The sequence below is a fragment of the Struthio camelus genome, chromosome 3, assembly GCF_040807025.1.
Source record: "Struthio camelus isolate bStrCam1 chromosome 3, bStrCam1.hap1, whole genome shotgun sequence".
NCBI lineage: Eukaryota > Metazoa > Chordata > Aves > Struthioniformes > Struthionidae > Struthio > Struthio camelus.
The window spans coordinates 95,422,266-95,442,368 of NC_090944.1; the positions used below are offsets into that span (position 1 = coordinate 95,422,266).

General features: G+C 36.8%; 1 protein-coding gene across 9 annotated transcripts in view; it reads left to right on the top strand.

Moving 5' to 3' along the window:
• RYR2 (ryanodine receptor 2) overlaps window positions 1–20,103 on the top strand; it is a 469,316-nt gene that overhangs the window by 253,844 nt on the left and 195,369 nt on the right. For all 9 annotated transcript variants that reach the window (XM_068939250.1, XM_068939252.1, XM_068939253.1 and 6 more), the window contains 4 exons: window positions 1,395–1,611; window positions 2,851–2,955; window positions 7,153–7,256; window positions 12,533–12,616. In XM_068939250.1, the coding sequence (XP_068795351.1) occupies window positions 1,395–1,611; window positions 2,851–2,955; window positions 7,153–7,256; window positions 12,533–12,616 (510 nt within the window). The remainder of the gene's footprint in view (window positions 1–1,394; window positions 1,612–2,850; window positions 2,956–7,152; window positions 7,257–12,532; window positions 12,617–20,103) is intronic.

A 20,103-nucleotide genomic window follows, 5' to 3' on the forward strand; every position in this document is an offset into this window, starting at 1 on the left:
CAGTACAATGCCTATTGCCACTCATTCCCTTCCAGGACAGCCTTTAACCAGTATGGGAAGAAAAACATCAATCTTTACTATTACAAATAAGTTTGTCGTAACCCACTTATAGTAAGCACTATGTGAAGATGCATTATCTGCAGTTTCCTTAGCAAATGGTGGTAGGCTTTCTTTTCAGCAGGATGGGTTAATATGAGGTCGGTCGATCTGTATTCTGATTGCTGTAGTGGTTTTCTATAAAATTTCAAGTCACACTTGAGGTGCCAGACTTCCCCTTCCACGTATGGAGTAGTTTGGGACTGTAATATTAAAAACTGTGTGATGCTTCAGCAGGGAGCTGTGGCCAAGCTAAAGGCTGAAAGCTGATTTTTGTTGGAGGCAGAGCAATGCTCTGTTAGGGATCATTCTAAGACTGTGTTAAATGCTACAGAAGTTAAGAATGTATCGGCTTTTGTTCCAGATGCAAAATGCACATTTTTAGACTTTGTCATAGGTAATACAGTGACAATAGATGTATGTAGGTAAATATTATGTATGTTCGTAAAACTGCATACTAGGATGCTTGCAAACTATAAACATGAATGTTGTATCTCCTTCATGAGAGAAGTATGTGACATGGTATTCACATGCTGAATATGCTTCTAGAGAGTGTTCAGATATAGCATTGACCTTACAAGGCAGTCAGTAGATATAAAGATCATTCTGTTGTAAAGCTAGGTATTAATTTGGCCTTGGGTTTTTTTTTTTTTTTTTTTTGGGTTCCTTCTTGGGTGGCAATGGTCTGACGAAGATTTTTTCAGGATTATGTCATTGCTACTTCATGGTCATCTCATTCACTGAATTTTTCAGTAGCAAGCAACATGACAAATTTGCCATTTTGTAATGAATGAAATAATACTTTCCCCTAGGTTTCTGATAATGTAATAGTTGGAGGGTTTTTTGTATCGTGTCCTAAAGATTTAGTATTCTGTGTCAGAAAAGACATAATCATGTTCCACTGAGTTTTCAGGCTCTTTTCTGTAATCTTCCTCAATGGAGAGAGTTCAGAGGTTGTGGATCAGTTACTTTGGGTAGTAACCTCTCATCTCCCAGACTAGGAAGGTGATTATTATCTCTTTCTCTTCTCCTTTAGCCTCTCTCACCTATTTAGAATACTTTTTCTGAAGTGGAAGTTAACTAACAGAAAGAAGTTAATTTGCATCATGTTTTTGTACCTACTACTTCATAAACTCCAGCAATAATTAGAGAAAGTAGAAAGTTCAAGAATGCAAATAATAGTGTTTAGTAAGTTTTTTTTTTCTTCTTTAATGTTGTTCGGTAGTTCTTAGGCCCACAAACGGATTACGCTTGACACCGGAAGTGTCAGTTATGTCAGTTAACTTTAATATTTACAGGGTACGTTTCTTGCTTGGAGGTCGCCATGGAGAATTCAAATTCCTTCCTCCACCTGGGTATGCCCCTTGCTTTGAAGCTGTCCTACCAAAAGAGAAACTAAAAGTGGAGCACAGCCGTGAGTACAAACAGGATCGCAGCTATACAAGAGACTTACTGGGCCCAACTATCTCTCTGTCACAAGCAGCTTTCACCCCAGTTCCTGTAGATACCAGCCAGGTAGGGAAACTGAAAGATTGTATTTTCTCTTTTAACACAGATGTTAGAGGCCTGCGTTAATTCAAACTTGATTGAATTTGCAGCTTTTCTCCAACTCATTTTTTTCTTGGGGTTCGGTTCATACAGTTCATTGCTAGAAGTTGAAAAACTGAAAAAAATCAAAGACATGGTAAAGTCTTAGAGTGCTTACTAAAAATTTCATATATTTCAGCTCAGAAGCGCTGTAATGAAGAATACATTTTACTCTTAATTTAGAGTACACAAAGAACATTTGTGTTGTGTTATGTTTCACTGGTTACCACTGTTTTGTTACTAGACATTTTTGCTGCTCTTTACTTTAAAATACAGTAGACTTTGCATCATTGTAAGAAGGTTTAGACCAGATTCAGCCCTATTTACTGGGCTTGCAGGTTACAGAGAGGGGCAGTAAATGGTGTGCATTGAAGTTATATTTGCTTCTATTTCACTTAGTTACCAAGATTAGTAATTCAGTAGCTTCTCTGATAGCAAAGAGCTCCATCACTGATCACAGATCACAAGAGTTCATTTTACACTTGACCAGAGTTCTGGATGATGCAGACTTTCGGGACAATTACGTGGTCAGATTTTACAATATTTAGGAGCTCATTTCTGAAAAAGATACAAAAAAGAATGAACTTAGCTAGTTTGCAGCCAATATGGGCTAAATATGGCATTCTGCATGTATTGTGTAATTATTGTTCTGTAATACTAAGAATTAGGGTAACATTATCATGATTCACAGAATTGTATGTTTGAGATTTCTGAATTTTGAGGTAGAGTTACCTAATTTCAAATTTTGGCGATAGGGTCCCTTGCTAAACTGATCTTGCTTGTCAGCTGTCATCATCATCTATCATTTTTTTATTGGAGCATAGTTCTCAAGTGATAATATTTGATTGAAGTAGTTTTTTAGAAAATGACGTTGGTTGTTGAAATTTTTGTCTTTTTCAGCTGAGAAATACCATTGGTATGGATAGTTTCTGGTCATCTACCGGAAATATATTTCATAGCATTTAGACATATTGGATTTAGAACTGTTTTCCTTTGCTGGTCCAATTCTGGAACTCGTAAGAGCATAGGTTGAAGTATTCCTGTTGATCTAAGAATTCTTGCTCACTGTGAGCATCTGATTTAACAAAGTTCAGCAGTTAACGAAAGTCTGGTTGGCACTGTCAGGCAACTTATTTGTAACAGCCTCTTTCTCTCTTCTCTTTTTAGATTGTTTTGCCTCCCCATCTGGAAAGGATTAGAGAAAAATTAGCAGAGAACATCCATGAACTTTGGGTTATGAATAAAATTGAACTTGGCTGGCAGTATGGACCAGTATGTACTTTCCAACTTCATTTTCTGCTAATTGTGTAATATTATTTGGTAAATCGGTTTCCTTGTTGTAATGGAAATGATTTTTTCCCCTCCTTCCAAAATTAGCAAGGTTTAGAGACTTTCCTCCGGAAGTAATTGGGAACCAACAGAGCTTATATATCTCTGAATCAAAATTCTGGAATTAAAGCTGTTTGGTGCTTAAATAGTCAACCAGTCTAACCACTAACGCACAAAGCCCCTAGGGGATTTTACACCCTCTTATTTATTCTTGTGGGTAAGAATTTTAGTCAGAACATGGTTAAACATATAGTTTAGCATACAGTTTCCTTATACGCAAGGTAGCTTTTTGAGCCTCTGCTAGCATGTGGCAAGAGCTGTGATAGATTTGCCTTTGACTTCTCAGTGAAGTAGTTGCCTGGTAGAGTGACAATAAAAGCAGGTATTCTTGCTTCTCCTTGCTTTTATTGACTGACATAAATCTTACAGCGTTCCAGATGGATTAAAAATAAGTGTTGCTATTTTTCCAAGGGTAGGAAATGCCATTAATTTTCCCTTTTTCCTTCCTCCTCTCCTCTTTAGACTCATGTATTTATTACATGCTCCTAGTGCTGTTTCCTTATCTCCTTCCTATTTCTTACAGACTGGAGCAGAAAAAAGTGTGTGGCTTCTGGCTTTGATACAAAAAAAAAAGTGCTCTATTGTGTTAATTACATATATTTAATCAATTGTAAAGGAAGTCTACGAGTTAGCTGTTTGAATCCCAAAAGGTAGTGATTATGAAGAACTACTGTTGTGAAGAATGTGTAGAACATGTAGTAGATGCTAATTGTAAATTTAAAAACATGTATGTTCATATAGAAACATTCATAGGTATTTGTGTTAATAAACAAATTTTGGTCTTCTGAGGAATTCAAACTACAAATTTAATGTTAAGTAGGGTGCAGATACTATCTTTGGTATAGTATACTACAGTACTTAGAAAGATTTGATTAACAAAGTAGACTTGTTGGCCTTTTGCATACACTCCTACTACTTGTTGGCCTTTGCATGCACTCCTACTACTGAAGTTGTACCTATAACAAGCTAGCATAACAAAGCTAGAGCGCGTTTTAAGGAATTTTGTTAGCTGGTTCATTAGAAGCCTGAATATGTGAGGTATGTAGGTGCCCAACTTCATATCAGTGGGATGCATCTGAATATCTTTCTTTTCTTTTCTCTTAATCTTCCGTATGCATTTAAAACCAGCCATAAAAATTAAGAATCCATGCATGTCACGAGTTCTGTCATGTATATAATGTATTTGTAAGGCAGTAGATTTTATAGGATGCTCAGAAAAAGGGGGGAAGGCAACCTACAATAAAGCTGAATATCTGATAGGAATATTATATATTGTAGTTTATGAAATAGAGTTACTAGGGGAAATGTAATTAACAGTCAAAATACGAGGAAAAAATCTGGAGTCCAAGATTTAAACTAGTTCTGCAAAGAACTAAAGTGGTCCTTCTTATTGGAGACTGTACTGAATCTTTATTAGTGCAGATTACTCTAAGTGTGGAAAACAAATCTGAAAATAAACATTTTCAGTGTCCATTTAAAAATGTTTCTTTTCTTAGCTGCTAATGATCTTGAAGGGGTCAGCTGGCAGTTAAATTGTTAGTATTGCCTGTCCAAAGAACATTAATCCCATCAAATGCAGAGAAAGATTCCCTGGAGATTGTGAATATTTTGCAATCCAATTCATGAACAATCGTCTGCTGTTCAATCTGATAGTTATTATGCACTTAGATAGGAAAGTGAAAATATATTACTCAGATATGTTGTAGAGAAATGTGAAGGTTTTTTATTATTTTATGAGGTTAAAAAAATTAGATTGAGTAGTAGTATCCAGTGTAGTGATCAGTGTAGAAAAACAGAACTGTTACAAACAGAAAATGATAAATACAAAATAAATTTCAGTTATCAGTGATCCATGTTCATATTCATTCTGTGGGTAGTCATGTGACTAACACTCAGGACTTGAAATTAGAGAAACTTTATCCACAGACTAAGGTGTGCAGGTGTCCATTTTTTTCTTTCCCTGCTCTAACACAGTGTTTATATGCCAGTGTTATGATATAGGATTTTTTAAAATGTAATCATCTTAAATACTGTGTTTGGATTTACCGGCATGAAGCTTCAGCTTTTTCATTTTAAAATATTTGCATTAAAAAATCCAAAGAAAAGCTCCTTTATTTGATGCAATTTGCAGGGCAAGCAATCAATTTTAAGTGTGATAGATTGCTTTTTTGAAAGCCAGAATTTTTCTAGGCTATTGACTTTCTTCTTCTTTTTGAAACATCAACTCTGATCCTTTATATGAATTGCAGGTCAAACAAAGCTATTGAGAACAGTTTGTACCCAGTTTGATGGTACCACCTCACTGAAAATTCTGGCCTCCTCCTTTTTTCAGTTAATACAATTTAAAAACCGTCCTTTAGTCACCAAATGAATATAACTTTGAAAAGTATGTGAATTTTGCTCCTTAACTGCAAATGTCAACATTGTATTTTCCAGCAAAATTATCTAATTCATCAAAAATTATAGTATTCATCAAAAATTATAGTTAATATTAGTTTTGCAACAACTTTCGCTTTACGGTGTTAAACATTAATTAAAAAAGGGATGTTCTGGTAGTGTAGATCTGGTATATGTGCATTCAGCGCTTGCGGTGTTTCCGGCTGCTGCAGGAGCACAAGATGCTGCATGGCGCAACTCTCCTGAAGGTCTGTTGAACAGAAGGCTCTTTCGGAGCTATTGGGGAGTCACAGAAGCATGTGTTTAGGCTTGTGATGTCCTCTCCTACCTTGAACTGTTCTTCACTACCGACCACACTGTGGGTGGAATTGTTGAAGTGCTCCCCAGTCTGCATCTGGTGAAGTAAAACAGGTTAACTCTCAGCGTCTTGTTGGCTGGCTGCCTCCCTCCAAAGCTGTGGAGGTTACAATGTCTTCATTGGCACAGTTGTTATTTGTCAGGTGTCAAGTAAATTACTTAACAGTTCTGCATGTCCTGTCAGGGGAAAAACATACTCAGAATTATTTCTGTTCGCAGATCTGTCCCTTAAACTTCAATACCTAATTGTGGCTTTATTATTTTCAGGGTTGATTGTCTTTTAGTTTCAAATCTGTTCAGTTTAGAAATTAAGTAAATTTGAGTTCTAAAAGCAAGTGCCAGTGGAAAAATGGCATGCACTTCCCCCCCCCCCCCCACCCTTGCATTCTAACTTTGTATGGAAAAAATGCTTAAAGTATGAGTAAAAATGTAGTCTCAAATGGGCATGTATTAACATTTTTATTTAAATCATTTAGCTGATATAGTCAAAGCAATGTTTTATTAATCAAGCCCTCTTACAAGACAATGTCTGTAGATTTTGTTGACGGAGCTGCAGTAAGCTGAAGTTGCAAAGCTGAGAGCGGTGAAATGCTCAGTTATCCTACCCTCCCACGTTACGCTTCCTAATTATGGCCGATATTAGACTACAGCTGTATATAGGAAGAGTCAGTTAGAAATATTTTTGATCAAAGTTTTAAGTATATAAAATGTAAGATTTTGTAAATTATAATTTTTATGACTCTGATATCACTGCAGTGCAAATAATATGCCAGTCATTTGTGACTGCTCAACAGTTGGTTTCTTCTTGTACACCACCGCCATAATTTTAAGAAACACAAATATTTGTTGAATTAAGGAAGAGGGTAGATTCATCCTTAATTCTGAATATCATTACTTTCATGGGGTGATTACTCAATAGTATTCTTATCAACTTAGTTATAAAAATTAGATGCATATTTTTTCAAATACTATGCTACAGATGAATTGTAGACAATCTCAACATAAATTTATTTTATGGACATATGTCAAAGCACAACATAGATTGCACTATTCTTAAAATTTATCTTTGTTGCGAACATCCATATAATAAAATGTACAAATGATAGTGTATTCTGCTTGAGATCTGTTTTATTTGCAAATGCAAATTCTGCCTAACCTGAACAGAATGATTTGACTCTGAGAATAATTTTTTGTTTTTTAATTGAAATGCTGTTCAGTTTGAGTAATGCTGACAAAATCAGCAGTAGTTTGTGCTTTGGATTGTTTTTAAATTTCAACTAGTCTTTGAGACACATTAAACTTATTCCTTTACTGTTGTTTTTTCAGGTTAGAGATGACAACAAAAGACAACACCCGTGTTTAGTGGAGTTCTCAAAATTGCCGGAGCAGGAAAGAAATTATAACTTGCAAATGTCACTTGAAACACTCAAGTAAGTTGCTAGAAATTTTAACACTTGCAGTGAGACTTTTCTACATAATTAAAGAGTTGCAGTTGTGGTAATGCCAATTATGAATTGGCAACTCAGTTTTCATCTTGTCTGGAGGAAGGAAGAAGTAGATCCAGGCTCTGAACAAACTTTGTTTTTTTTTATTTGGTTTAAATCACTTTATTAATAAAACACACCACAAAAAAGAACAGATATTTTTTTGTACATGATTCATAACAAGCTTTGCTTCAGGGCCCCTTGCTGCTATTTCTATGTCACTAGCACGTGCTACCACAAAACAGAACAAGGCATTCTCTCTTCCTTGTTGATGAAAAATTACGTGTGTGAATGTTGTGGAAGCTATCTGATTGGAATGCTGGACAATTTCAGTGGGATATTAATGGATACGTATGAACAGTGTAGTTGCCTGGCTTACAGAGACACAATTCCTCTGCTCTGTCAGTCAAGCAGGTATGAGTTCTTAGTCTGCTGCAAATGTGATAGAAATGTACTTAGCTTGAGAAATTTCTTCCAAATGTAACATTGCATTGCTAACATGCTAAAAGTATTTCTCAAACCAGTAGATACTGTGCCCGAGAGGTATATGTGGTTTTCCAGTCACTCTTTTTTTCCCCCAAGCTATTATTTTTTTCTTATTTTTAAAATATAGTTACTTTTTCATAGTCACAATATTGACAAAGGATGGCTTTCTGCATGTGATAGTACTTTTCCGGAAATATTTCTACTATATTATTCAAAAAATTGCCAGGTAAGCTGAGAACCTTATGGTAGAACACTTGATGGAGCACTCCTCGTAAAATTTCTTGTAGTGTTCTTCCATGGTCAGCTCCCCTGTGTTCTTTAGTGGTCTACCATTCACATAGTAAACAATTACTCCACAGAAAATGTATTTGTGAACCTGAGTTCACAATTTCTCAAGGAGCATTTGGGCATTATTTAGACATAAGTATTTCGTATTATACAGATATAAGTTGGACAGTAGCTTAGGCAAGAAAATAAGTTCAAAATTGTCTACAGCTAGATGAGAGAGTTTGAAGGAAAGATTTTTGGGACTCCTATTGACATGACAATGTCCTTTAATTCCAGAATAGCGTCTTACATTCCAGTTTGTGAAGCAGCAAAAGATAATGCCGTCAACTTTTTCCTACAGTTGGATCTTTTGGTAGATTAGTTTGTAGAGTATGACTCAGCCATCATAAAAGTCATACTGTCAGTATTAGGTGTCCATTCCTAATGTTTCACTAAATATTGAACAAATTTTGGTAATCTTTACATATTTATGCGTTCAGGATCCATACTTTTAATCTAACCTGGACAAACCCAAAAGTTTATACAACTAAACTGATTGTATAAAATCATGAATTATGGGTTATTTCTTTTTTAAGAAATTTATTACTTAACAAGTATAGAATCTTTTTGTTAAATAAATGGCATTCAAATGACAAAGCATGCAGTCTTTCTCTAGATTCAGAATTCATACACATATTGAGCTCAGTTTCCATTTTGTTCTTCTATTGGTCCTTGTTTTCTGAAGTATACAGTTCTAAGGGAGGCACCTTATGTACAGCACCTGGGGATGAATAACCCCATGCAGCAGTACAGGCTGGGCTGCGTTAGGCAGAGTGTTGCCAGCAGGTGGAGGGAGGTGATCCTGCCCCTCTCCTCAGCCCTGGTGAGGCCTCACCTGGAGTACCGTGTCCACTTCTGGGCTCCCCACTACAAGAGAGACATGGCACTCCTGGAGAGAGTCCAGCGGAGGGCTACCAAGATGATACAAAGATGACTAGAGGGCTGGAGCACCTCTCCTATGAAGAAAGACTGCAAGAGCTGGGCCTGTTCAGCCCGGAGAAGAGATGATTGAGAGGCGATCTGATCAACGTGTGCAAGTATCTGAAGGGGGGGTGTCAAGAGGATGAGGCCAATCTCTTCTCCGTGGTGCCCAGCAACAGGACAAGAGGCAATGGGCAGAAACTGAACCACAGGAAGTTCCACCTAAACCTGAGGAAAAACTTCTTCCCTGTGAGGGTGACAGAGCATTGGAACAGGTTGCCCAGAGAGGTAGTGGAGTCTCCTTCCCTGGAGATACTCAAAACCCGTCTGGATGCGACCCTGGGAAATATGCTCTAGAGGACCCTGCTTGAGCAGGGGGGTTGGACTAGATGATCTCCAGAGGTCCCTTCCAACCTCAACCTTTCTGTGATTCTGTAATTTTGCAGGTTTTAGTGTTTACGGACTAGAATGAGAGTGTCAAACTCATTTCATTTCTGAAATGGGAAAGTTAGTGCATTAATCTGTCTGGTTAATATATGCTGTGATAACTTGAGCTGTAAACTACTTTGACTACCTCTTGACTTGGTATTGCAAATCTACTTCAGTGGGCAAGAAGGGAAAAGGGAAACAAAATGTTCTTCTAAAACTTCCTCTAATCAGCTGCATACTAAATACTAAATTCTTCATGATGTATATTGAACTGTTTACTGAATTCTTGAAGTAATTGCAAGAAGTCAAGTATAAGTCCTAACTATAACTGGGTTTTTAGTTGGTTTCTTGCCAGTTTTGCTGCCAGATCTTCTAGACGAAAGAGGCAGAAAACGAGGAAGTTCTGAGTCATATTATCTGACATAACATTTATTTTCATTACTCTGTATGTTTTTCAACACGATTAAACACTATTATGAACTATAAATGATAAACTATATGAAATGTCAAGATCCAGGAATGAGTTACCTCTGAAAATGTCGTAAGATTAAAATATGCTTGCATGTTGATACTGTTTCTGCCCATCTTTATATTTTTTGTGTAAGTTGGTCTTCTATTCTGTTTTGTTTGTTATTCTGTGACTGACTCTCCCATTTCTACTAATTTACTGAGTTATGCGTGTGATAATTATATGTATCAATATTATGCTGAAGGCTGCATCCAGCTGCTTCTAGTTTTCTTCTGTAGCTCTTAAGTACTTCAGGGCTCTTTCAGGTCCCACTGGCATTGATGAGTTTGCTTGAGAAGTAAGTGGGAGTGTGATTAAAATCTAGATCTCAGGCCCCAGTTGCCTTGTTATCTTCCTGTGGCTCTCTCATTTGTATTTGTTCTGTCTTAGTAGAGATAATATAAGGTACAAATGCCTGTTTTAAGATCACTTACAGTACAAGAAAATTAGGGTTAGTGGAGGTCAGCTCCTCTGTGCTGTTTTCTGTTATTAGACAGGTTCTCCTACTTCTGCTGGTGATAGGTGAGAGAGTGGCACAGCAATTAGATGTGGTTTGTGCCAATTAAATTTAGCTGTGTGGAGTATTCATAGCAGATAATGTATATTGCAGGAGGTGGACGTTGCAGGTTGGCTTACTGGTATTTGACTTTTACCACCTAATCTGAAATTGGGGTTCAGAGAGCATAATGATAGGGTTTACTTCATGTAGCCAGAACAAAAAATAGACTTTAAGAATCTCCTTAAAGCATATGATTCCTCCATCCACATAAATACTGCTAGAGGTACAGTTTTTTAGACTCTAGCTCAAGAGAGGATAATGTAGTAAAGCGGGAGTGGAGTCTATTGTTCTTACTAGAGATGAAAATGAATCAAAATCTTTTTTTCCAGCTTTCTTCCACCGTGGGAAAATTGGAACTGGAGACCAAAGTTTACACTTCTGATTTCTCTTGCATAATCCATTTCAAAGATAATGGGTATCACCCTCACGTTTTGAGAAACTTCTGATCTGATTCCAAACTTGATGATTTCTGTCAGAATTATTTCGTCCTCTCAGATGTGAGATACTTTGCATTGGTTAGGTTGTAGGAAAACTAGGAGGTCCTGGGAGGACAAGTGGGAGAAAGGAAAGTTTGTATATGAAAAATGCTTTTCTTCTCTTATATCTTAGATAAGAGGCATGTGGATTAGGCCAACAAAAAGAATGCACTAAGCTGAGAACTGAGTTACTGAAACTGTTAAGTTTCACTACATTCAGTTTTAGCTATACAGCAAAGGGGCATAGCAGCAAATTGGTTCCCATGCTCGGACTTGCTTCTCATAATTTAAATCTGCCTGTACAGTCCTCCGTATTTTTACATTTTCTCTGCCCCACATTCTGTCTCAGAGATTGTAAAGACTGAGAGATATTCCAAGGACACTGTAGCTTTGCCTGTTTTTAGAGCCAGAGTGGTCTATTATTTTTGTCCAGGATTTATTTTCGTTTCCCTGTCAATATTTTATTAATGCATCTGGGTTAAAGAAACTAAGATTTGATAACCAATATTGAAAGTAAATGTAGGAACAAATGATTGATAAGTAATAGATCAACTCCTGGAGATGAGTGAGACTTAAGATTTATGCTGTTGGATAACTGACTGTAAGGAAAGGAAGAGATTTGAGATAATCAGAAGCTTAACTAATACTGTTGAGCCTATTCACAGGCACACATTCTAAAGATGAAAAGTGACGTATTCTACTTTTTCTCCTTTCATCATCTTCGAAGTAAACAACATGGCATAAAAAGATTTTGGTATAAAGCAGTGGTGCCACACACAAATTGTTAAAACAGATTTCACTGATTTTTATCAGTGTTGAAAGGGGAAAAAACACATTGTCCTTCATTCTTTGACAAGTGTCTTTGGCTAATTAAAGATGTGAGCATGTCGTTCTTCTTCCTACATTATATCTGAGAGTAAATTGGGGAGAAAATAAGGAGTTACTGCTTTTATGAAGACATCTGTAAATGCTAAAGGAATAACAAATAAGAATGCCTTTTAAAAATTTTATGAAAAAATATGACAAATATGTGGCAAAATCATATTTCAGAATCAATTTACAGTGATGCATTCATTTCTGTAGCATATTTCACCCTGAAGATGGTATACAGTGCTTGCTCTGCTCACTCTAAAGAATCTTCTTTAGAATATGTTTGACCAGTGTTTCTGTACAATTAATTTGTTGCTATAAATATATTTTAAGAGAAGGGAATCTTTGAACTGATGTCTCAGAGAGATGAGATAGCTAGACTGTGTGATAGTTCCATTTTGAAGTTGTCCACTCATACAGTTTACCTAAACCATTTAGGAACATCTTATGGTATTTTCTTAACAACATCAATAAATGTATCACGTAGACAAAAAGGCTGATGTTGACCTTCCGTATTATAATGTGTGTTATGTTGTCATTCCCATAGGTCTCATTTGTTTTTTTATATAGTGCTATTTATTTATCAACTGACAGCTCTGAATATAGAAGTATTGACAGTAATTTGTCACTGATTTCTGTGTTCTAGAACCCTGCTAGCCTTAGGCTGCCATGTTGGAATTGCTGATGAACATGCTGAAGAGAAAGTGAAAAAAATGAAACTTCCGAAGAAGTAAGTTGAAAATCTTTTTTTTTTTTTTTTTGATTAGGCATCATGATTAAGCAAACTGTGTTTTTAAAAATCTGATATTTGTAGCTTTATTGATACTTAGGTATACGTGCACTTGTTTATCTGAGTTTTCAGAATTTTTCACATACAAACATGCCATTTCTTTAGATATTTACAGTCTGATATACAGACAAAGTTTAAATTTTATATGATTCATTGAAGTTTCAATTCATTGTTTCAAAACTCATCTATAGATACAGTGTACTGCAGATGCTTTTCACAGTTTTTACACATTCTTCACATTTTTACTGCAAATTTGTCAGTGTATTTTGCTATTCTGCAAATATTTAAAGGTAACCCTTTTAAAACTCCTAGAATGACCATACAGAACCAGAGACGACTGGTACAGCTTATTGATTTTTCCACTGTGGGATCAAGAGCTTTGGTGGTACTGGGCCCAGGCTGGTATAGTGTCCTCTACTACTGTAGCTCTGTGATCAGTTCCTACTGTCCAGACGAAGTGCCGTTGCTCCTTTCTCAGGACCAGCGCGCTTCCCATTTGGGAACTGAAGAGTCTGGGAGCGTAAAAATGGTTGAAAGTTATGAAACTGTAGTTGGTGATAGGCATACGTAGGCAAGTACTACAGCTTAATGTATGTTTGAGCCCATGGTTTGTAAGTTTATATCTGGACCAGTATAAAAATCAGATAAAAGACAACTGTAGTTCGTTTAAACTAAGAAAGGCAACGAACACGGTTTCAGTATGAGAGAAATTCTGCATATTCTGTTATGCCTGAATTTGATTTAGTTTGGCTTAGTATACTTCGTTATGACTAAGAGCAATGGTAACCACTAGTACCACGAATAGCATCTTGCAACCCTTTGCAGGGATGTGTTCTGTGCGAACATAGATACTTATTCGTTCCTTGCTATTGCATGTCATCATTATCTGCACTGAGCCTTCACTGACCCTTACCTTTGTATTACATATGTTGCCTCCATCAGGTCAACATACTAATCCCAGGCCAACGTTTAGCTAAAAGCACTCCTTTACTTTTTCCAGTTGGAAGCCAAAAGCACTTGCCCCATTTTGGCAAGGTTCCTGCAGGCGTCTGTGTAGTATTTGCTCTACAAGGCAGATACAAGACTCTGGAGCCCCAAGAGACTTTGATATATACTATACTGCATTGATTCATATATCATTAATAGCACAGTTTCAGAACCTCTGATGTAATCCCTTGACAAGAATGCATGAGGAAAAACAAATGAACAGGGGATTGATTTAAATTCCCCAAAACTCTTTCTCAGTGTTGGTATCCCAAAATAACTGCATGTAAGACTAAAAAGAAAAGGTGTCTTGGGTTGCCATATTTTTGTACAGAATTTCCTGGGCAGAAATACATGTGCATTTGCAGGATAGTGCATATGCATTAAATCTGATACTTTTATAAAAATGTAGCTAAATCTAAGTCTCAGGAAACTCAGGAAAACTTCCTAATTTAAGAATAGTTAAGATCACTGTTGTGGTATACAGTTCTGGAGATAAGAAGGGTGACCTGGCTGCTCCGGAACAGTTTATCCCGACAAGCAGAAAGCCAAGCTAAGGTGGCAGGAGGCATGGATGAATAAGGAGCTCCTGTTTAAACTCAGACATAAAAAGGAAGCATATAAAAGGTGGAAGCATGGACAGGTGACCCAGGAAGACTGTAGAGACGCTATCTGGGTGTTCAGGGATAGGGTGAGGAAGGCCAAAGCACACCTGGAGTTGAATCTGGCAAGGGATGTGAAGAGCAACAAAAAAGGCTTCTGTAGGTGTATCAGCAGCAAAAGGACAAGGAAAATTTAGAGGTGCTGCTGAATGGATCAAGGGACATGAAAAAGGTCAAAGCACTCAATGCCTTTTTGTCTTTGGTCTTTACTGGTAAGACTTGTCTTCAGGAATCCCAGGTCCCTGAGACTACTCAAAAATCTGACACAAGGAAGACATATCGCTGGTGGAGGAAGATCAAGTTAGGGAACACTTAAACCAGCTGTACCTGCGCAAATTCACATGACCTGATGGGATGCACCTGCGAGTGTTGTGGGAGCTGGCCGATGTCATTGCAAGGCCATTCTCAATTATCTTTGAAAAGTTATGGAGGAGGTTCCTGAAGGCAAGAAGAAAGCAAATGTGACTCCTGACTTCTAGAAAAGCAAGAAGGAGGACCCAGGGAACCGCAGGCTGGTCAACCTCACCTTGATCCCTGGGAAGGCGATGGCACAAATATGCCTGGAAGCCAAGCAATCTTGGTTGACCAACCTGATAGCTTTCTATGATATGAATGGCTCGGTGAAGACAGGGAGGGCAGTGAACATCATTTATCCTGACTTTAGTAAGGCATTTGACACTGTCTTCCGTAACATCCTTGCAGACAAACTGATGAAGTATGAGTTAGATAAATGGACAATGATGTAAACTGAAACTTGGCTGTACTGGTGGGCTTAAAGGGCAGCAAATGGCTACTAAGATGCTGAAGGGCTTGGAGCATCTCTCACATAAGGAAAAGCTGAGAGAGCTGGGACTGTTCAGCCTGGAGAAGAGAAGACCGGGTGGTGGGGGGATCTTATCACTGTGTATAAATACCTAAAGGGAAGGTGTCAAGAGGATGGGGCCAGACTCTTCTCCCTGGTGCCCAGCGACAGGACAAGAGGCAACGGGCACAAACTGAACCACAGGCAGTTCCATCTGAATATGAGGAAAAACTTTTTTCCTGTGAGAGCAACTGAGCACTGGGACAGCTTACCCAGAGAGGCTGTGGACTCTCTTTCCCTGAAGATATTCAAAAGCCATCTGAACAAGGTCCTGGGAAATACGCTCTAGAGGACCCTGCTTGAGGAAAGAGGTTGGACTAGAAGACCTTTAACAGAGGTTTCAACCTCAACTGTTCTGTGGTTCTATGGTTGGTACATATAGTCAATTAATGCTTATAGAGCTTCTTGAGTTCTTTGGATGAAAGATGCTACTGAGATGCGAAATGGGCTAAATAGAAGCATGTGAGAAATCACAAGTTTCCCTGTAGCTTTTTTATGCTAGGTCCGATGTGTGCAGACTACATGAAAGAAACGTGCAGTGAGATAACCAAAGCCACTAACGCAGGTTCTTGTTTGCATGAGGAGATCTTACCAGAAAATGACTGAGAATGAAGACTATATATACAACAGTTAAAATTTTTACTGGTGACATGTGAAAGATGAGAAAGCAAGTCAGAAACAAAATACAGTATGAATACTGGGGGCCCAGTAAAATGGATCTGTAATTTGAGGGAAGATATTGATTAGAATGGCAGATTTGTAAATAATTGGGTGAAATAGCTGCCGTCTTCCATTTGTTCTAACTGTGTTCAAGGAAGGAGGTCTCAATATAGAATTTTTTTTTGCAAATAAACAGAATGGCCCTTAAGAAACATTTGACTCATTAATTCTCTCATAGTAGAAGGAGTTTAGCAATACCTGAAATAGTACCCAATAGCTCTTGTAAACAGTGCTGGTTTTTAGATTTATTTTCAAATAGCAGGCGTATGCTGATAACACTAATATGTAAGAACACTAAACAGGCATTTTTGCTGCTAGTTGGAACATGGTAATGAATAATGCCTAGTTTTTGCCTTCATCCATTTTAAATCTTTTTACTCTTTGACTTTCATTTAAAAATAATTTTGTTCTCTGGCTGCACAGAGCATTTAAATCCCATATGCCAAAATAAACTCCAAAAATATACGAATTTACAATTTAAAATCATATACCAAATATTAAAATGCTCCTGCCCCTTAAGTGTGATTGACCGAGGTTAAAGTTCCCTAAGTTCCCTTACTTTCCTTCTCTGTTGTCATTATTGAGGACGGATTCAATAATGCTATGTAGCCTTGTCTGATATCATCAATTCTAAATGATGGGTAAATGTTTATGTTTTAAGAACACTACAGACTTTTATTTTTTTCATATAGACGTTGACTCATGATCTTCATGGGACGTTTTGACAGTCCTTTAAGAATCTGAATGGTTGCATTTACCTTGTTTCCATAGAGTTACCTGTTTTCTGAGCTGCTGAATCTAAGACACATGAGCAGGCACTTCCATTGTGGGTGAAAAGTTGTTAATCATTTTTCCAGCTTAGTCTTCTTTTCTTAGTGTTGTATGGATTGCCAAATAATTGAGAATTAAGTTGCTGCATGGTTTGGCAAATGTATGATCTGTGCAGTGCCTGTGTGTTCATTAGTCCAGTGTTTTAGATGGCAGTGGCAGAGGATCCAAGAGTGCCTGGGATGTGCACAAAATAAATTGTGCTTCAGCTCACGTTTAGGGGAACAATTTGAGAGAGCAAGGTAGGAAACCTGTTCCAACAAAAAGTGAGACAGGAAAAAGAATATTATTTAAATTGCCATGAATAAAAGAGAATTATTTAGAATTTTCAATGTTATTTTCTTGCTAACTTTGATGCAAACAGAATGTGTTACATTTTTCTATTGGTAGGAATAGAATCTTCATTCTTATCAGTTTCCTTTGCATCATCAATCTGGGGCTTCAACTGGGCAGGAATGTTAAAAGGGTGACCACCCTTCTCCCCACCCCCAATAGCCCTTCAAGTCATTTAGTTTTCCTATGAAACACTGATAAATATTTCTGTGGACTTATTTGGATGTTTATTTTTAATTCTAGGCAGGTTATTTGAAAATACCAGGAATAATTTAATGTAGAAATCTATAAAATAAGATGCACAGATAATTTAGGCAATTTAGTTCTTTCAGATATTGAAAATACTGCATTTTTCATTTTACTTTGCTGTCATTAGCAAGTCTTCCTTTTTGTAACATAAACTCATTTTTGAGTCTTCATTGTAGTGAAATAAAATGGAAGAGGCAATGATGAATTAGTAAGAAAGACTAAAGAAATCATTATGTTCTTTAAAAGCGGCCCTTCTATCCTGAAGGCATTCTCATTGCAAAACATGTTCTTAATATTTCGCTATGGACTCAGCTGAGTTTTTCCTATTTGTTCTGAAGTACATAAATATCAGATTTAGTAATGGAGTTTGCAGGTAGCATCCACTGAACTTGGAAATAATCTGGAATAATGTTTGCTTTATATTGTTCATAATATAGTGACTTTTTTGATCCATTTGATTTCATCAGTGCTAATGGTCCAGTTATAACTAAAGGGAAAAAGCTTTGTCATCATTTAGCTACACAGATACATTTTCTTCTTATGGCAGTTATATGGATTTCTTTTCTTAAAGGCACAATCTTTACCATTCATCTTTTCCTGAATCTTTTGTTAAAGAGAAAGATTGATTTGACAGATGGCATATTGTAACTTGGTGGTCTCTGAAACCAGAGAACATGTGTATTTTTCTTCTATATTTTTCTTTTTTTTCACATAAATGTATTCACTAAACACATACTCTTCGAATGTTTATAGGTATTCATATATTTGTGTATATAGGTGCATATTTTTACAATACATATTTTGTTGTTTAAGGACAGTGGAAAACCACTGGAATTTATGGAAGCTTTTTGAGTTTATTTTCTGTAGCTCATTACCTCCACATAAACATTTTTAGGGAAAATCAAACAGAAGAAATAGCCTTATTCTAGCAATTTAAGACAAGAAGCTGAATCTACCTGGATGTTTTCTAGAGACTTAGTGATTGCCTTTTATGCTTTCTGATTATCAATGTCAGTCTTTGAGGCAAAATGGTGAGTGGTAGTTGCTATAAATTTCATTCACTATGTGCGAGAAGCTGAGTAGCACTATTTGTCTATCTGTCTGTCTTTCACGTGAACAAACAATCATGAAGACTTAAGTCTTTCACGCTTATTTATGCCTGCATTGTATACTGGCAGAACCATAGAATTATAGGACTAGTTAGGTTTGAAGGGACCTCTGGAAGTCATCTGGTCCAACCCTCTGTATAGAGCAAGGCCAGTTTAGATCAGGTTGCTTAGGGCCATGTTCAGTCAATTGCTGTTTATTGCCAGTGGTGGAGATTTCACAACCTCTCTGGACAACCTGTTGCAGTATTTGATTACCCTCTTTGTGAGCGAGGAAAAAATGTTTATATTTAATTGCAATTGTGATATCACCGTGCACCTCTGAGATGAGTCTAGCTGCATTTTCCTATACTATAATTTTTCCCGTTATGTGTTAAACACACTTTCAGGTCTCTGCCCTTTTCCACAGAGCCAGGCCAGAGCCAGCCATCCTAGAAAGTTGTCAGGTTGATCAGGCGTCATTTGCCATTGACAAACCTGTGCTAATTTTTCCCAATCACAGTCTTCTCTGTTGTGTGCTTTGACATGACTTCCAGGACAGTATTCTCCACAGTCTTCCCTGGGCCTCACATCTTGAGTGCCAAACCAGTATTTCTGGTGGCAAATTTTAAGGCCTGAATTTCAATTTGAAGAATGTTAGAGAGTTTATAGATGAAAATAAGGGAATTTAAGGTATTTGCTGGAGTTTAGAATTGGGTATTTTAGTACAGCCTCTTTATAATCTTTAATAGTCATGCTCTATTATTTTTTCTTTATCTCACCAATAATGTTTAAGAGATTGAAATGAAGTCATTTCATTGTTCTAAAACAAATGAGATAAAATCTATTTATTACTTTAAAGCAAATGCCTCTATGAGATAGATTTTTGAGATGGCACAGTGCTATTACTTTTCACTTTCTTTGCAGTATACAATAATATTGATCAAGAAATTTATTAAAATTTAAAGAAGCAGTCTTTTGAAGGATTTGAAATAATGACTAGTAGTCTCCAGTCTGCTTAAACAGGAATGGAATCTTTATTTTATAAAGCAATTAAATTTTAGCCTACAAATTTCACCTAGGAATATGAAATTGGTTAGCATAAGGCAATAATGAGGTGTAATTGTTGCAGTTTTCAGGCTGCTAATTTCTTTGGATAACATACATACATTTTGATAATTTCTGAACTTTTACAAAAATTACGTGTAAGAATATGTATGTCAAATAAATTATTATAAATTTATTTGAGCAGAAATGTATTAGGATAATCTCGAGTTTTCACTAACCCATCTTCTTATTGCTATTAATGCTTCTCGTAAATTAATTCAGAATATATGATGTCTTCATTAAATGCCTCTATCTTCTACTGTTGGACTAGACTTAGCCATAACAGTTACAGGATATAATGTTTAAAAAGCTAAATTTTTGAGGGGAGATGTCATATCCTGTATCTGTTGAGTATTTCTATTCCTATACATGATACAGTTGCATACCCCGACGCTTGGTCAGCTTTCCTGTAATAATTTATTAAGAGCTCTCATATCTTCTTGACACAAAAACTTGTATGCTGTTTTGAAAAACAGAAGCAGCAGGCATCACTTGAATGTAATTAGCTCATCTCCTGTACTTTCGAAGCAATTTTACAACCTTACTGTGCCTGTCATCTTAACCCATTGCTTTTTTCTTCCCTGCTGTCCTATTGTT